Genomic DNA, 13,569 nt, shown 5'->3' with positions numbered 1-13,569 from the left:
CTGCCACAGGAAGGAGTCAGCGAACACTCCCTGCCTTGTTGGCTGAAGCCATATGCTTTATGTCAAAGGCCAGGCCCGCAACTACAACTATCATGTGATCGTTTGAAATCACAGTTGCCTTTTGTTAAATTCAGGAAAGCTTGAATTATATGTGTGAAAGGGTGATTTATGTAATGAGTGAAAAGGGAGGTAGTATGAAAGTCAGAGGCTTGGCGGTCAAGGAGAACCTCAGGTGAATTAATTTATCTTCTCCCATGAGCCTACTGACTGTCATTTACTAAAAAGGCTGATTTTTGTTAACTTTTCTCTTGAGCAAAAATATTACTAACCTGCCAGGGACAAGATCAATAATAGCAATAGCAGTTACCATTTAAAAAGTACTTTGTGGGGTGACAGTGTGATTGTGAAGACCTTGTGGATCACACCCCCTTTATCTAGTGTATGGATGAGAAGAAAAATGGGGATAAAAACTAAAGGACAGCTGAGAGGCGGGGCAAGATGGCAGACTGGTGAGCTGTATGTTTTAGTTACTCCTCCAGGAAAGTAGGTAAAAAGCCAGGAACTGCGTGGACTGGACACCACAGAGCAATCTGTCTTTGGGCATACTTCATACAACACTCATGAAAACGTGGAACTGCTGAGATCAGCGAAATCTGTAAGTTTTTGCGGCCAGGGGACCCGCGCCCCTCCCTGCCAGGCTCAGTCCCGGGGGAGGAGGGGCTGTCAGCTCCAGGAAGGAGAAGGGAGAATTGCAGTGGCTGCTCTTATCGGAAACTCATTCTACTGATTCAAACTCCAACCATAGATAGACTGAGACCAGACACCAGAGACTCTGAGAGCAGCCAGCCCAGCAGAGAGGAGACAGGCATAGAAAAAAAACAACATGAAAAACTCCAAAATAAAAGCAGAGGATTTTTGGAGTTCTGGTGAACACAGAAAGGGGAAGGGCGGAGATCAGGCCTTGAGGCGCATATGCAAATCCCGAAGCAAGGCTGATCTCTCTGCCCTGTGCACCTTTCCTTAATGGCCCTGGTTGCTTTGTCTATTAGCATTTCAATAACCCATTAGATCTCTGAGGAGGGCCCTTTTTTTTTTTTTTTTTTTTTAAATCCTTTTTGCTTTTTCTAAAACAATTACTCTAAGAAGCTCAATACAGAAAGCTTCAAAGAATTGAAATTTGGGCACATCAAGTCAAGAGCAGAACTAAGAGAGCTCTGAGACAAAAGGCAATAATCCAGTGGCTGAGAAAATTCACTAAACAACACAACTTCCCAAGAAAAGGGGGGTGTCCGCTCACAGCCACCATCCTGGTGGACAGGAAACACTCCTGCCCATCGCCAGCCCCATAGCCCAGAGCTGCCCCAGACAACCCAGTGTGACGGAAGTGCTTCAAATAACAGGCACACACCACAAAACTGGGCGTGGACATTAGCCTTCCCTGCAACCTCAGCTGAATGTCCCAGAGCTGGGAAGGGGGAGCAGTGTGAATTAACAGAGCCCCATTCAGCCATCATTTGAGCAGACTGGGAGCCTCCCAACACAGCCCAGCAGCCCAGAACTGCCCTGGGGGGACGGCACTCACCTGTGACATAGCACAGTCATCCCTCAACAGAGGACCCGGGGTGCACAGCCTGGAAGAGGGGCCCACTTGCAAGTCTCAGGAGCCATACGCCAATACCAAAGACTTGTGGGTCAGTGGCAGAGACAAACTGTGGCAGGACTGAACTGAAGGATTAGACTATTGCAGTAGCTTTAAAACTCTAGGATCATCAGGGAGATTTGATTGTTAGGGCCACCCCCCCTCCCCGACTGCCCAGAAACACGCCCCACATACAGGGCAGGCAACACCAACTACACACGCAAGCTTGGGACACCAATTGGGCCCCACAAGACTCACTCCCCCACTCACCAAAAAGGCTAAGCAGGGGAGATCTGGCTTGTGGAGAACAGGTGGCTCGTGGACGCCACCTGCTGGTTAGTTAGAGAAAGTGTACTCCACGAAGCTGTAGATCTGATAAATTAGAGATAAGGACTTCAACTGGTCTACAAACCCTAAAAGAACCCTATCAAGGTCAGCAAATGCCACGAGGCCAAAAACAACAGAAAATTATAAAGCATATGAAAAAACCAGACGATATGGATAACCCAAGCCCAAGCACCCAAATCAAAAGACCAGAAGAGACACAGCACCTAGAGCAGCTACTCAAAGAACTAAAGATGAACAATGAGACCATAGTACGGGATATGAAGGAAATCAAGAAGACCCTAGAAGAGCATAAAGAAGACATTGCAAGACTAAATAAAAAAATGGATGATCTTATGGAAATTAAAGAAACTGTTGACCAAATTAAAAAGATTCTGGACACTCATAGTACAAGACTAGAGGAAGTTGAACAACGAATCAGTGACCTGGAAGATGACAGAATGGAAAATGAAAGCATAAAAGAAAGAATGGGGAAAAAAATTGAAAAACTCGAAATGGACCTCAGGGATATGATAGATAATATGAAACGTCCGAATATAAGACTCATTGGTGTCCCAGAAGGGGAAGAAAAGGGTAAAGGTCTAGGAAGAGTATTCAAAGAAATTGTTGGGGAAAACTTCCCAAATCTTCTAAACAACATAAATACACAAATCATAAATGCTCAGCGAACTCCAAATAGAATAAATCCAAAAAAACCCACTCCGAGACATATACTGATCACACTGTCAAACATAGAAGAGAAGGAGCAAGTTCTGAAAGCAGCAAGAGAAAAGCAATTCACCACATACAAAGGAAACAGCATAAGACTAAGTAGTGACTACTCAGCAGCCACCATGGAGGCGAGAAGGCAGTGGCACGATATATTTAAAATTCTGAGTGAGAGGAATTTCCAGCCAAGAATACTTTATCCAGCAAAGCTCTCCTTCAAATTTGATGGAGAGCTTAAATTTTTCACAGACAAAGAAATGCTGAGAGAATTTGCTAACAAGAGACCTGCCCTACTGGAGATACTAAAGGGAGCCCTACAGACAGAGAAACAAAGACAGGACAGAGAGACTTGGAGAAAGGTTCAGTACTAAAGAGATTCGGTATGGGTACAATAAAGGATATTAATAGAGAGAGGGAAAAATATGGCAAACATAATCCAAAGGATAAGATGGCCGATTCAAGAAATGCCTTCACGGTTTTAACGTTGAATGTAAATGGATTAAACTCCCCAATTAAAAGATATAGATTCGCAGAATGGATCAAAAAAAATGAACCATCAATATGTTGCATACAAGAGACTCATCTTAGACACAGGGACACAAAGAAACTGAAAGTGAAAGGATGGAAAAAAATATTTCATGCAAGCTACAGCCAAAAGAAAGCAGGTGTAGCAATATTAATCTCAGATAAAATAGACTTCAAATGCAGGGATGTTTTGAGAGACAAAGAAGGCCACTACATACTAATAAAAGGGGCAATTCAGCTAGAAGAAATAACAATCGTAAATGTCTATGCACCCAATCAAGGTGCCACAAAATACATGAGAGAAACACTGGCAAAACTAAAGGAAGCAATTGATGTTTCCACAATAATTGTGGGAGACTTCAACACATCACTCTCTCCTATAGATAGATCAACCAGACAGAAGACCAATAAGGAAATTGAAAACCTAAACAATCTGATAAATGAATTAGATTTAACAGACATCTACAGGACATTACATCCCAAATCACCAGGATACACATACTTTTCTAGTGCTCACGGAACTTTCTCCAGAATAGATCATATGCTGGGACATAAAACAAGCCTCAATAAATTTAAAAAGATTGAAATTATTCAAAGCACATTCTCTGACCACAATGGAATACAATTAGAAGTCAATAACCATCAGAGACTTAGAAAATTCACAAATACCTGGAGGTTAAACAACACACTCCTAAACAATCAGTGGGTTAAAGAAGAAATAGCAAGAGAAATTGCTAAATATATAGAGACGAATGAAAATGAGAACACAACATACCAAAACCTATGGGATGCAGCAAAAGCAGTGCTAAGGGGGAAATTTATAGCACTAAACGCATATATTAAAAAGGAAGAAAGAGCCAAAATCAAAGAACTAATGGATCAACTGAAGAAGCTAGAAAATGAACAGCAAACCAATCCTAAACCAAGTACAAGAAAAGAAATAACAAGGATTAAAGCAGAAATAAATGACATAGAGAACAAAAAAAACAATAGAAAGGATAAATATCACCAAAAGTTGGTTCTTTGAGAAGATCAACAAGATTGACAAGCCCCTAGCTAGACTGACAAAATCAAAAAGAGAGAAGACCCATATAAACAAAATAATGAATGAAAAAGGTGACATAACTGCAGATCCTGAAGAAATTAAAAAAATTATAAGAGGATATTATGAACAACTGTATGGCAACAAACTGGATAATGTAGAAGAAATGGACAATTTCCTGGAAACATATGAACAACCTAGACTGACCAGAGAAGAAATAGAAGACCTCAACCAACCCATCACAAGCAAAGAGATCCAATCAGTCATCAAAAATCTTCCCACAAATAAATGCCCAGGGCCAGATGGCTTCACAGGGGAATTCTACCAAACTTTCCAGAAAGAACTGACACCAATCTTACTCAAACTCTTTCAAAACATTGAAAAAAATGGAACACTACCTAACTCATTTTATGAAGCTAACATCAATCTAATACCAAAACCAGGCAAAGATGCTACAAAAAAGGAAAACTACCGGCCAATCTCCCTAATGAATATAGATGCAAAAATCCTCAACAAAATACTTGCAAATCGAATCCAAAGACACATTAAAAAAATCATACACCATGACCAAGTGGGGTTCATTCCAGGCATGCAAGGATGGTTCAACATAAGAAAAACAATCAATGTATTACAACACATTAAAAACTCGAAAGGGAAAAATCAATTGATCATCTCAATAGATGCTGAAAAAGCATTTGACAAAATCCAACATCCCTTTTTGATAAAAACACTTCAAAAGGTAGGAATTGAAGGAAACTTCCTCAACATGATAAAGAGCATATATGAAAAACCCACAGCCAGCATAGTACTCAATGGTGAGAGACTGAAAGCCTTCCCTCTAAGATCAGGAACAAGACAAGGATGCCCGCTGTCACCACTGTTATTCAACATTGTGCTGGAAGTGCTAGCCAGGGCAATCCGGCAAGACAAAGAAATAAAAGGCATCCAAATTGGAAAAGAAGAAGTAAAACTGTCATTGTTTGCAGATGATATGATCTTATATCTAGAGAACCCTGAGAAATCAACGATACACCTACTAGAGCTAATAAACAAATTTAGCAAAGTAGCGGGATACAAGATTAATGCACATAAGTCAGTAATGTTTCTATATGCTAGAAATGAACAAACTGAAGAGACACTCAAGAAAAAGATACCATTTTCAATAGCAACTAAAAAAATCAAGTACCTAGGAATCAACTTAACCAAAGATGTAAAAGACCTATACAAAGAAAACTACATAACTCTACTAAAAGAAATAGAAGGGGACCTTAAAAGATGGAAAAATATTCCATGTTCATGGATAGGAAGGCTAAATGTCATTAAGATGTCAATTCTACCCAAACTCATCTACAGATTCAATGCAATCCCAATCAAAATTCCAACAACCTACTTTGCAGACTTGGAAAAGCTAGTTATCAAATTTATTTGGAAAGGGAAGATGCCTCGAATTGCTAAAGACACTCTAAAAAAGAAAAACGAAGTGGGAGGACTTACACTCCCTGACTTTGAAGCTTATTATAAAGCCACAGTTGCCAAAACAGCATGGTACTGGCACAAAGATAGACATATAGATCAATGGAATCGAATTGAGAATTCAGAGATAGACCCTCAGATCTATGGCCGACTGATCTTTGATAAGGCCCCCAAAGTCACCGAACTGAGCCATAATGGTCTTTTCAACAAATGGGGCTGGGAGAGTTGGATATCCATATCCAAAAGAATGAAAGAGGACCCCTACCTCACCCCCTACACAAAAATTAACTCAAAATGGACCAAAGATCTCAATATAAAAGAAAGTACCATTAAACTCCTAGAAGATAATGTAGGAAAACATCTTCAAGACCTTGTATTAGGAGGCCACTTCCTAGACTTTACACCCAAAGCACAAGCAACAAAAGAGAAAATAGATAAATGGGAACTCCTCAAGCTTAGAAGTTTCTGAACCTCAAAGGAATTTCTCAAAAAGGTAAAGAGGCAGCCAACTCAATGGGAAAAAATTTTTGGAAACCATGTATCTGACAAAAGACTGATATCTTGCATATACAAAGAAATCCTACAACTCAATGACAATAGTACAGACAGCCCAATTATAAAATGGGCAAAAGATATGAAAAGACAGTTCTCTGAAGAGGAAATACAAATGGCCAAGAAACACATGAAAAAATGTTCAGCTTCACTAGCTATTAGAGAGATGCAAATTAAGACCACAATGAGATACCATCTAACACCGGTTAGAATGGCTGCCATTAAACAAACAGGAAACTACAAATGCTGGAGGGGATGTGGAGAAATTGGAACTCTTATTCATTGTTGGTGGGACTGTATAATGGTTCAGCCACTCTGGAAGTCAGTCTGGCAGTTCCTTAGAAAACTAGATATAGAGCTGCCATTCGATCCAGCGATTGCACTTCTCGGTATATACCCGGAAGATCGGAAAGCAGTGACACGAACAGATATCTGCACGCCAATGTTCATAGCAGCATTATTCACAATTGCCAAGAGATGGAAACAACCCAAATGTCCTTCAACAGATGAGTGGATAAATAAAATGTGGTATATACACACGATGGAATACTACGCGGCAGTAAGAAGGAACGATCTGGTGAAACATATGACAACATGGATGAACCTTGAAGACATAATGCTGAGCGAAATAAGCCAGGCACAAAAAGAGAAATATTATATGCTACCACTAATGTGAACTTTGAAAAATGTAAAACAAATGGTTTATAATGTAGAATGTAGGGGAACTAGCAGTAGAGAGCAATTAAGGAAGGGGGAACAATAATCCAAGAAGAACAGATAAGCTATTTAACGTTCTGGGGATGCCCAGAAATGACTATGGTCTGTTAATTTCTGATGGATGTAGTAGGAACAAGTTCACTGAAATGTTGCTATATTATGTAACTTTCTTGGGGTAAAGTAGGAACATGTTGGAAGTTAAGCAGTTATCTTAGGTTAGTTGTCTTTTTCTAACTCCCTTGCTATGGTCTCTTTGAAATGTTCTTTTATTGTATGTTTGTTTTCTTTTTAACTTTTTTTTTCATGCAGTTGATTTGAAAAAAGAAGGGAAAGTTAAAAAAAAAAAAAAAAAAAAAAAAGAAAAAAGACAAACAAGGAAAAAAAAAAAAAAGATGTAGTGCCCCCTTGAGGAGCCTGTGGAGAATGCAGGGGTATTCGCCTACCCCACCTCCATGGTTGCTAACATGACCACAGACATAGGGGACTGGTGGTTTGATGGGTTGAGCCCTCTACCATAAGTTTTACCCTTGGGAAGACGGTTGCTGCAAAGGAGAGGCTAGGCCTCCCTGTATTTGTGCCTAAGAGTCTCCTCCTGAATGCCTCTTTGTTGCTCAGATGTGGCCCTCTCTCTCTGGCTAAGCCAACTTGAAAGGTGAAATCACTGCCCTCCCCCCTACGTGGGATCAGACACCCAGGGAAGTGAATATCCCTGGCAACGTGGAATATGACTCCCGGGGAGGAATGTAGACCCGGCATCGTGGGATGGAGAACATCTTCTTGACCAAAAGGGGGATGTGAAAGGAAATGAAATAAGCTTCAGTGGCAGAGAGATTCCAAAATGAGCCGAGAGATCACTCTGGTGGGCACTCTTACGCACACTTTAGACAACCTTTTTTAGGTTCTAAAGAATTGGGGTAGCTGGTGGTGGATACCTGAAACTATCAAACTACAACCCAGAACCCATGAATCTCGAAGACAGTTGTATAAAAATGTAGCTTATGAGGGGTGACAGTGGGATTGGGAATGCCATAAGGACCAAACTCCACTTTGTCTAGTTTATGGATGGATGTGTAGAAAAGTAGGGGAAGCAAACAAACAGACAAAGGTACCTAGTGTTCTTTTTTACTTCAATTGCTCTTTTTCACTCTAATTATTATTCTTGTTATTTTTGTGTGTGTGCTAATGAAGGTGTCAGGGATTGATTTAGGTGATGAATGTACAACTATGTAATGGTACTGTAAACAATCGAAAGTACAATTTGTTTTGTATGACTGCGTGGTATGTGAATATATCTCAATAAAATGATGATTAAAAAAAAAAAAAAAAAAAACTCAGTCAGGGATGGATAAGTAGAAAAATGGGGGCAAAAAAAAAAAAGGCACCCAGTGTTCTTTTTTATTTTCATTGTTCTTTTTCACTTTAATTTTTATTCGTATTATTTTTCTGTGTGTGGTAATGAAAATGTTCAAAAATTAATTTTGGTGATGAATGCACAACTATATAATGGTACTGTGAACAACTGAATGTACACTTTGTATGACTGCATGGTATGTGAATATAACTCAATAAAATTGAATTAAAAAAAAAAAAAAAACTAAAGGACAATTGGGTGGGATGGGGGATGATTTGGGTGTTCTTTTTTCACTTTTATTTTTTATTCTTGTTCTGGTTCTTTCTGATGTAAGGAAAATGTTCAGAGATAGATTGTGGTGATGAACGCATAACTATGTTATCATACTGTGGACAGGGGATTGTATACCATGGATGATTGTACGGTGTGTGAATGTATTTCAATAAAACTGAATTTAATTAAAAAAAAAAAAGTCAAAAAAAAAAAAAAAAGTACTTTGTGCCAGGCACTTTGGTAGGTACTGAAACACACTAGCATTATCTCTATTTTACAAGTGAGGATATCAAGACAGAAACTCTGACTTAAGATCCACACAGTTAGTGGAGCAGAGGTGCAAACTCAGGCACATCTGTATTCTTAACCAGTATCTCTATCATCTCATTACAGAATTCTCTCCTCTTTAAGGTTTTAGGTCCCCTTTGGTCCCTTTTCTCTCTGGCTAAGTGAAACAAATATTGGCTGACTGTAACAACAGGGAATCAGTTTGATCTTTTAAGTGTTCATTGCTTTCAGGGGTTGGCATAACTGGTGAGTGTAGTAATGTAAATAACTTGTTTAGCAAGTTGTACCTGTGAAACACCTGTACCAGGAAGACTGTCTTCCCTATGTCAAATTTACTTATGAAGTATATAAGTCATTTATGGGACAAACACGAGAAACATCCCTTCGTCTCCAATCAGTCCCTTTTTTCTTTGTGACCACCCACAGAAGAGGCACCCTGGAGTGTTGAAAGTGTTTCCTCAGTATAGGTGCCCTGGAGTTCTCTGTCCCTCACTGGACTGGAGGAAGATTCGGACGGGGAAGAGCCTCTTAGACTCCCTGGCGGGCTTTCACCACACAGCTGGACAGTCCTGTGACACTTGCTCCCTTCATGCCACCCAGCACACCCTCCAGTGCCAGACCCACATGCTTTTCACTCCCTCTATAGAGTCCTTGATTTGACAGGAACCCCCAGAAAGGAGAAGGAGTGGTGGAACAAGCAACGAGATGAGCAAAGCCTACTTAAAATGAGTGAACATTGAGGGAATGGAGATTAACTAGCCATTGCTACGTGACCATCAAAAACCAAGTACATGGCAGAAAAACCACCCTGAGAAGAGAAGAAGAAAGAATCCTTTCTAACACTATAGAAAAGATAAAATCTATTACTTTATTCTTCAACTCTTAATTTATGTTACTTGTTGCTGTCCAGGGCTTAACTGAGGAGGTTAAGTGACAAATCTTCTCCTTGATCAACACAAGCAATTTTTCCCTTTCATACTCATTTTAAAAATATTCTGAATTCACTTCCACTTTTAACTGCTCTACTAACTAACCATAGCAAATTTCGCATTCTTTCATTAAGAAACCAGGCAGGGTGGGGGAGAAGGGTCAACAGAACTGAATGAAACTATCAAATTTTTGGTCAAATTATTTATAATTTGAGCAAATTTTTAAAGTATAAAGTTAAAGTGCAAAACAGGTTAAAAGAATGGTGCATCATCTAGCATAAAATTATAGAATATCAGCTTATTCACTTAAAAACAAATACAATAAAATAAATAAAATATAGAAAGAACAATTATAAATTTCACTTTAATTGAATTAAAGTCATGAATATAAAGACTCTGGCTCCATTTTTCTTTAATTTCCCAAATATCACTTATTTCCCTACTTTCTTTTGCTCAATTTTAGTAACTACCATAATAACTTGCTCTGGGAAAGCATCTGTGATTTCAAATTTAACATACACACCCAGAAGCCCTTAAACACCATTTAAAATACCAAAACATCAATCTAAACTTTAATAAAGAAAATTCTGAGCAACATTAAATGAGTATTGTTTCACTTAAAATTCTATGATTTTAAAAAGAGATCTGAAAATGAAATGTAGTAAAATTATTGCCTCCAAAGTTAAGTTGGCCTTATCTATACAAAATAAAGTTGAAACGAAAATACAAATAATTTGCCAGATAATACAAAAAATTCACAATGCAAAACCAACAGTATTTATTTTCATGATTTTTTTTAATGCAACATTTATTTCATAATCCCTGGAACTGTAAAATAGCTTTTCTTTTAATTTACAGAATCAGGGGAAGTATTTTAAATGTCAAAATATACATGCTGAATGTGATTTAGCATATAAGCACCAAAAATCTGAAAAGTTTACAAAAATTGTTTAAACATGTAAGATGCATGTATTCATGAATTACATTCAGTTCGAAGGAAGTACCCTAAAGCGCGTTAATATTTAAGAACTGCCTGAATTATCTTCTAACTTCTAACAAATACTGCTTTTAGTTTTTTATACAAGCCATTTAAAATTTAGATTCAAAATTGAAGTGCTGCCTTATGTTGTGAATGACAGTTTGATCATTAAATCTGTTTACATTCCAGTTTAACATACTTGATACACAATAGTACTTAATGCCCTAAAACAAAACAAAAATAAAACAAAACAAAATGAAAAACATACCTTGAATCATTTAGTGAATATCTGAAACTAACAAAAATGTTAGATCTCTCTTCTACATTTTTATGTAGCATTGGGTATAACACCATTTTTGGAACAAATAACATTATTTTTTAAATGCTATAATTAGTCCTCTCAGTAATTAACACTTCTCTAAAGATGCCATTATAGCTTCAGGCAGAAAATGATATTATGGAGTCAGATGAAGTAAATACAGAATCAAAATTACTGTGGTATTAAGGCATGCCCTCACTGCAAAACACCTGGTCAATGCCAATAACAATTAAATGAGGAAAATATAGGCCAATATTTTTCTAAACATACTGGCACAGCCGCCCTGATTGACCTAATAAGGTCGAGTAGGGGACTTGGCCTGGCTCCTCAGTTCTGTGGCACTGCCACCTCCAGCCTAGCTGTGAATAGCTTTTACAAAATCAAGTTACTCACACTGCTCCACACAAAATCCAGAAGCTGTACTTCTGAACACCATCTACATTTATATATTTATTTTGTACTGTTTACACGAAAAAAAGATTTTGTTGTGCTTTTCACATATCTGATATAAAGTTTTCCTATCAAACATTTTATTTCTAGTTTTCTTAGAATGAGGGGTAGGGAAAGGAAAGACTAAGAAAAGAGGTACATTAGGAGGTGAGACTATAAAGTAATGTTATACACACAACTAGCCAAATATCTTTTTAATTTAAAAGACACTATCGTCAAAAGGCAATATGTATATAAAAGAAAATATAGTCCCCTTCCTAAAATCCATATTATTCCATGGTCGATTTTCACAGCAACCAGCACATAAATCCATATACATGGCATATATATACATATATATATATCTCAGTACACTTTTCACAATCTGGTCAGTTATCTATTGAGTATGCTGTTAGAATTAATGTCATTACCATATAGCGGTCTAAGTCTAAACATTGTTTTATTAGGGAAATGTGCTTAGAAATAGTTCAGTGACTTGCTTATTATGATGAGTATTTACAAAGATATCTATTTATGTTAGCAATAAATAATCCTGATATCAAAAGAGAGAATATTCATGCACACACCAAGATGGCTGCATGCTCTTAAAATATTTACATGGAATTTCTCTGTTATAGCTTTCCCACTAATAGTCAAAGTGCACTTCCTTCAATTTTCTCCACATTTCCTTTAGTCTTGCTTCTGGGGGATGCATCCTTCCATTTCTACGACTTCAGGCCATCCTTCATATTTGTTTGTGTCCTTATTGTTCTTTATGTGCTATTGAAACACAATAACAGTGTATAGTTTAAAAAACCTTTGTGAGCTGTTGATTTCAATAACATCCTTTAGTTGAGCTCATTTCAGTAACAGTCATATCAATGGTGAGTCACATAAATTTTTATTTGAGATATTAAATGAGCAACCCTAAAGGCCTGACACATTTGTGGAAAACCTTCAAATAATGGGTGAAAGAATGAAACACTGTAGTTGATTTTAAAGGATCATTTGTCAGACAAAAAAATAAAGTTTATTTTCTCCTAAGTTCTAAAGTATTTTCAAACTTAATTGATTTTCATATCAAAAACTCAATTTAAATCCTTAATACCTAATGCTTCCTAAAAGGGTTAGGATAAAATTATTCATGTCCCAGTGCACTGTCATATAGGGAAAAAAAAAAATTTCTATACAGAATTTGACTATTAAGTTTTTAAAATTAAAACAGTGCCATGGTTATTTCAAATAATCGCTTACTATGAACTAATGAAAAAATAGATGAACACATTTAATATCTGCTTAATCTAATTTTCTAATAACTAGGATAAGAATATGTACCACGGGGTTTCACACAATTTGCTTTTATTCATTAAATATGAAAGTCTAAGACACTAACCTGTTCAAAAGGGCTTTTTGTCTTAATGCCTTTTCCACCACAGAAGACCCAGTTATCCCTGAAACCCAGATTAACAATAGATGTACTCCCCAAGTCAGCAATGAGCCGCCGCGCCTCATCATTGAGTCTTGAAGAGAAAGAAAAAAATACATTAGGCAGAGTGCATTATTTATGTTATCTACCTAATATTGCTTTCACCTAGGATATTTAACATAAGACATGAGTTAAAACAGAAAATGGCTTACATAAGAGAACATAAAAATAAAGTTGTTCAGAGAAAAATTCCTATTTTAATTCTCTAGTGACAAAAGACATGAAATCCAGCAACTAATTTTAAGTTTATTCCATTGGGAAATACCTTCTAGGTGTCATTATTTCACAATAATTCACCTTCACTTAATTATTTTTATTACTTCTATCAAATAAATGAAATCCCAATTAGTAGATGCCTACTCAGGCTAATCCAAGTTCTTAACCAAGCAATACTTTGTAAAATTAAAAATCACTTTGAGTCTCCACGAAACCCTTCATAAATTATATCTGAACAGAATAATGGTAAATACTGATAGAAATCTGGATGTTTCCAATACAATGTCTTATTTGAAAG

General features: G+C 37.3%; 1 protein-coding gene across 1 annotated transcript in view; it reads right to left on the bottom strand.

Annotated features, from left to right (window-relative positions):
- Positions 1 to 10,599: 10,599 nt before the first annotated feature.
- FAM3C (FAM3 metabolism regulating signaling molecule C) overlaps positions 10,600 to 13,569 on the bottom strand; it is a 59,390-nt gene continuing 56,420 nt past the window's right edge. Inside the window, exons 9-10 of the mRNA XM_037836285.1 lie at positions 12,963 to 13,089; positions 10,600 to 12,349 (exon numbers count right to left, since the gene is read on the bottom strand). Coding sequence (XP_037692213.1) covers positions 12,260 to 12,349; positions 12,963 to 13,089 — 217 coding nt within the window. The 3' untranslated portion in view covers positions 10,600 to 12,259. The remainder of the gene's footprint in view (positions 12,350 to 12,962; positions 13,090 to 13,569) is intronic.

This window comes from Choloepus didactylus, chromosome 5 (assembly GCF_015220235.1).
Source record: "Choloepus didactylus isolate mChoDid1 chromosome 5, mChoDid1.pri, whole genome shotgun sequence".
NCBI lineage: Eukaryota > Metazoa > Chordata > Mammalia > Pilosa > Megalonychidae > Choloepus > Choloepus didactylus.
This window is presented reverse-complemented; position numbering and strand designations above follow the sequence as displayed.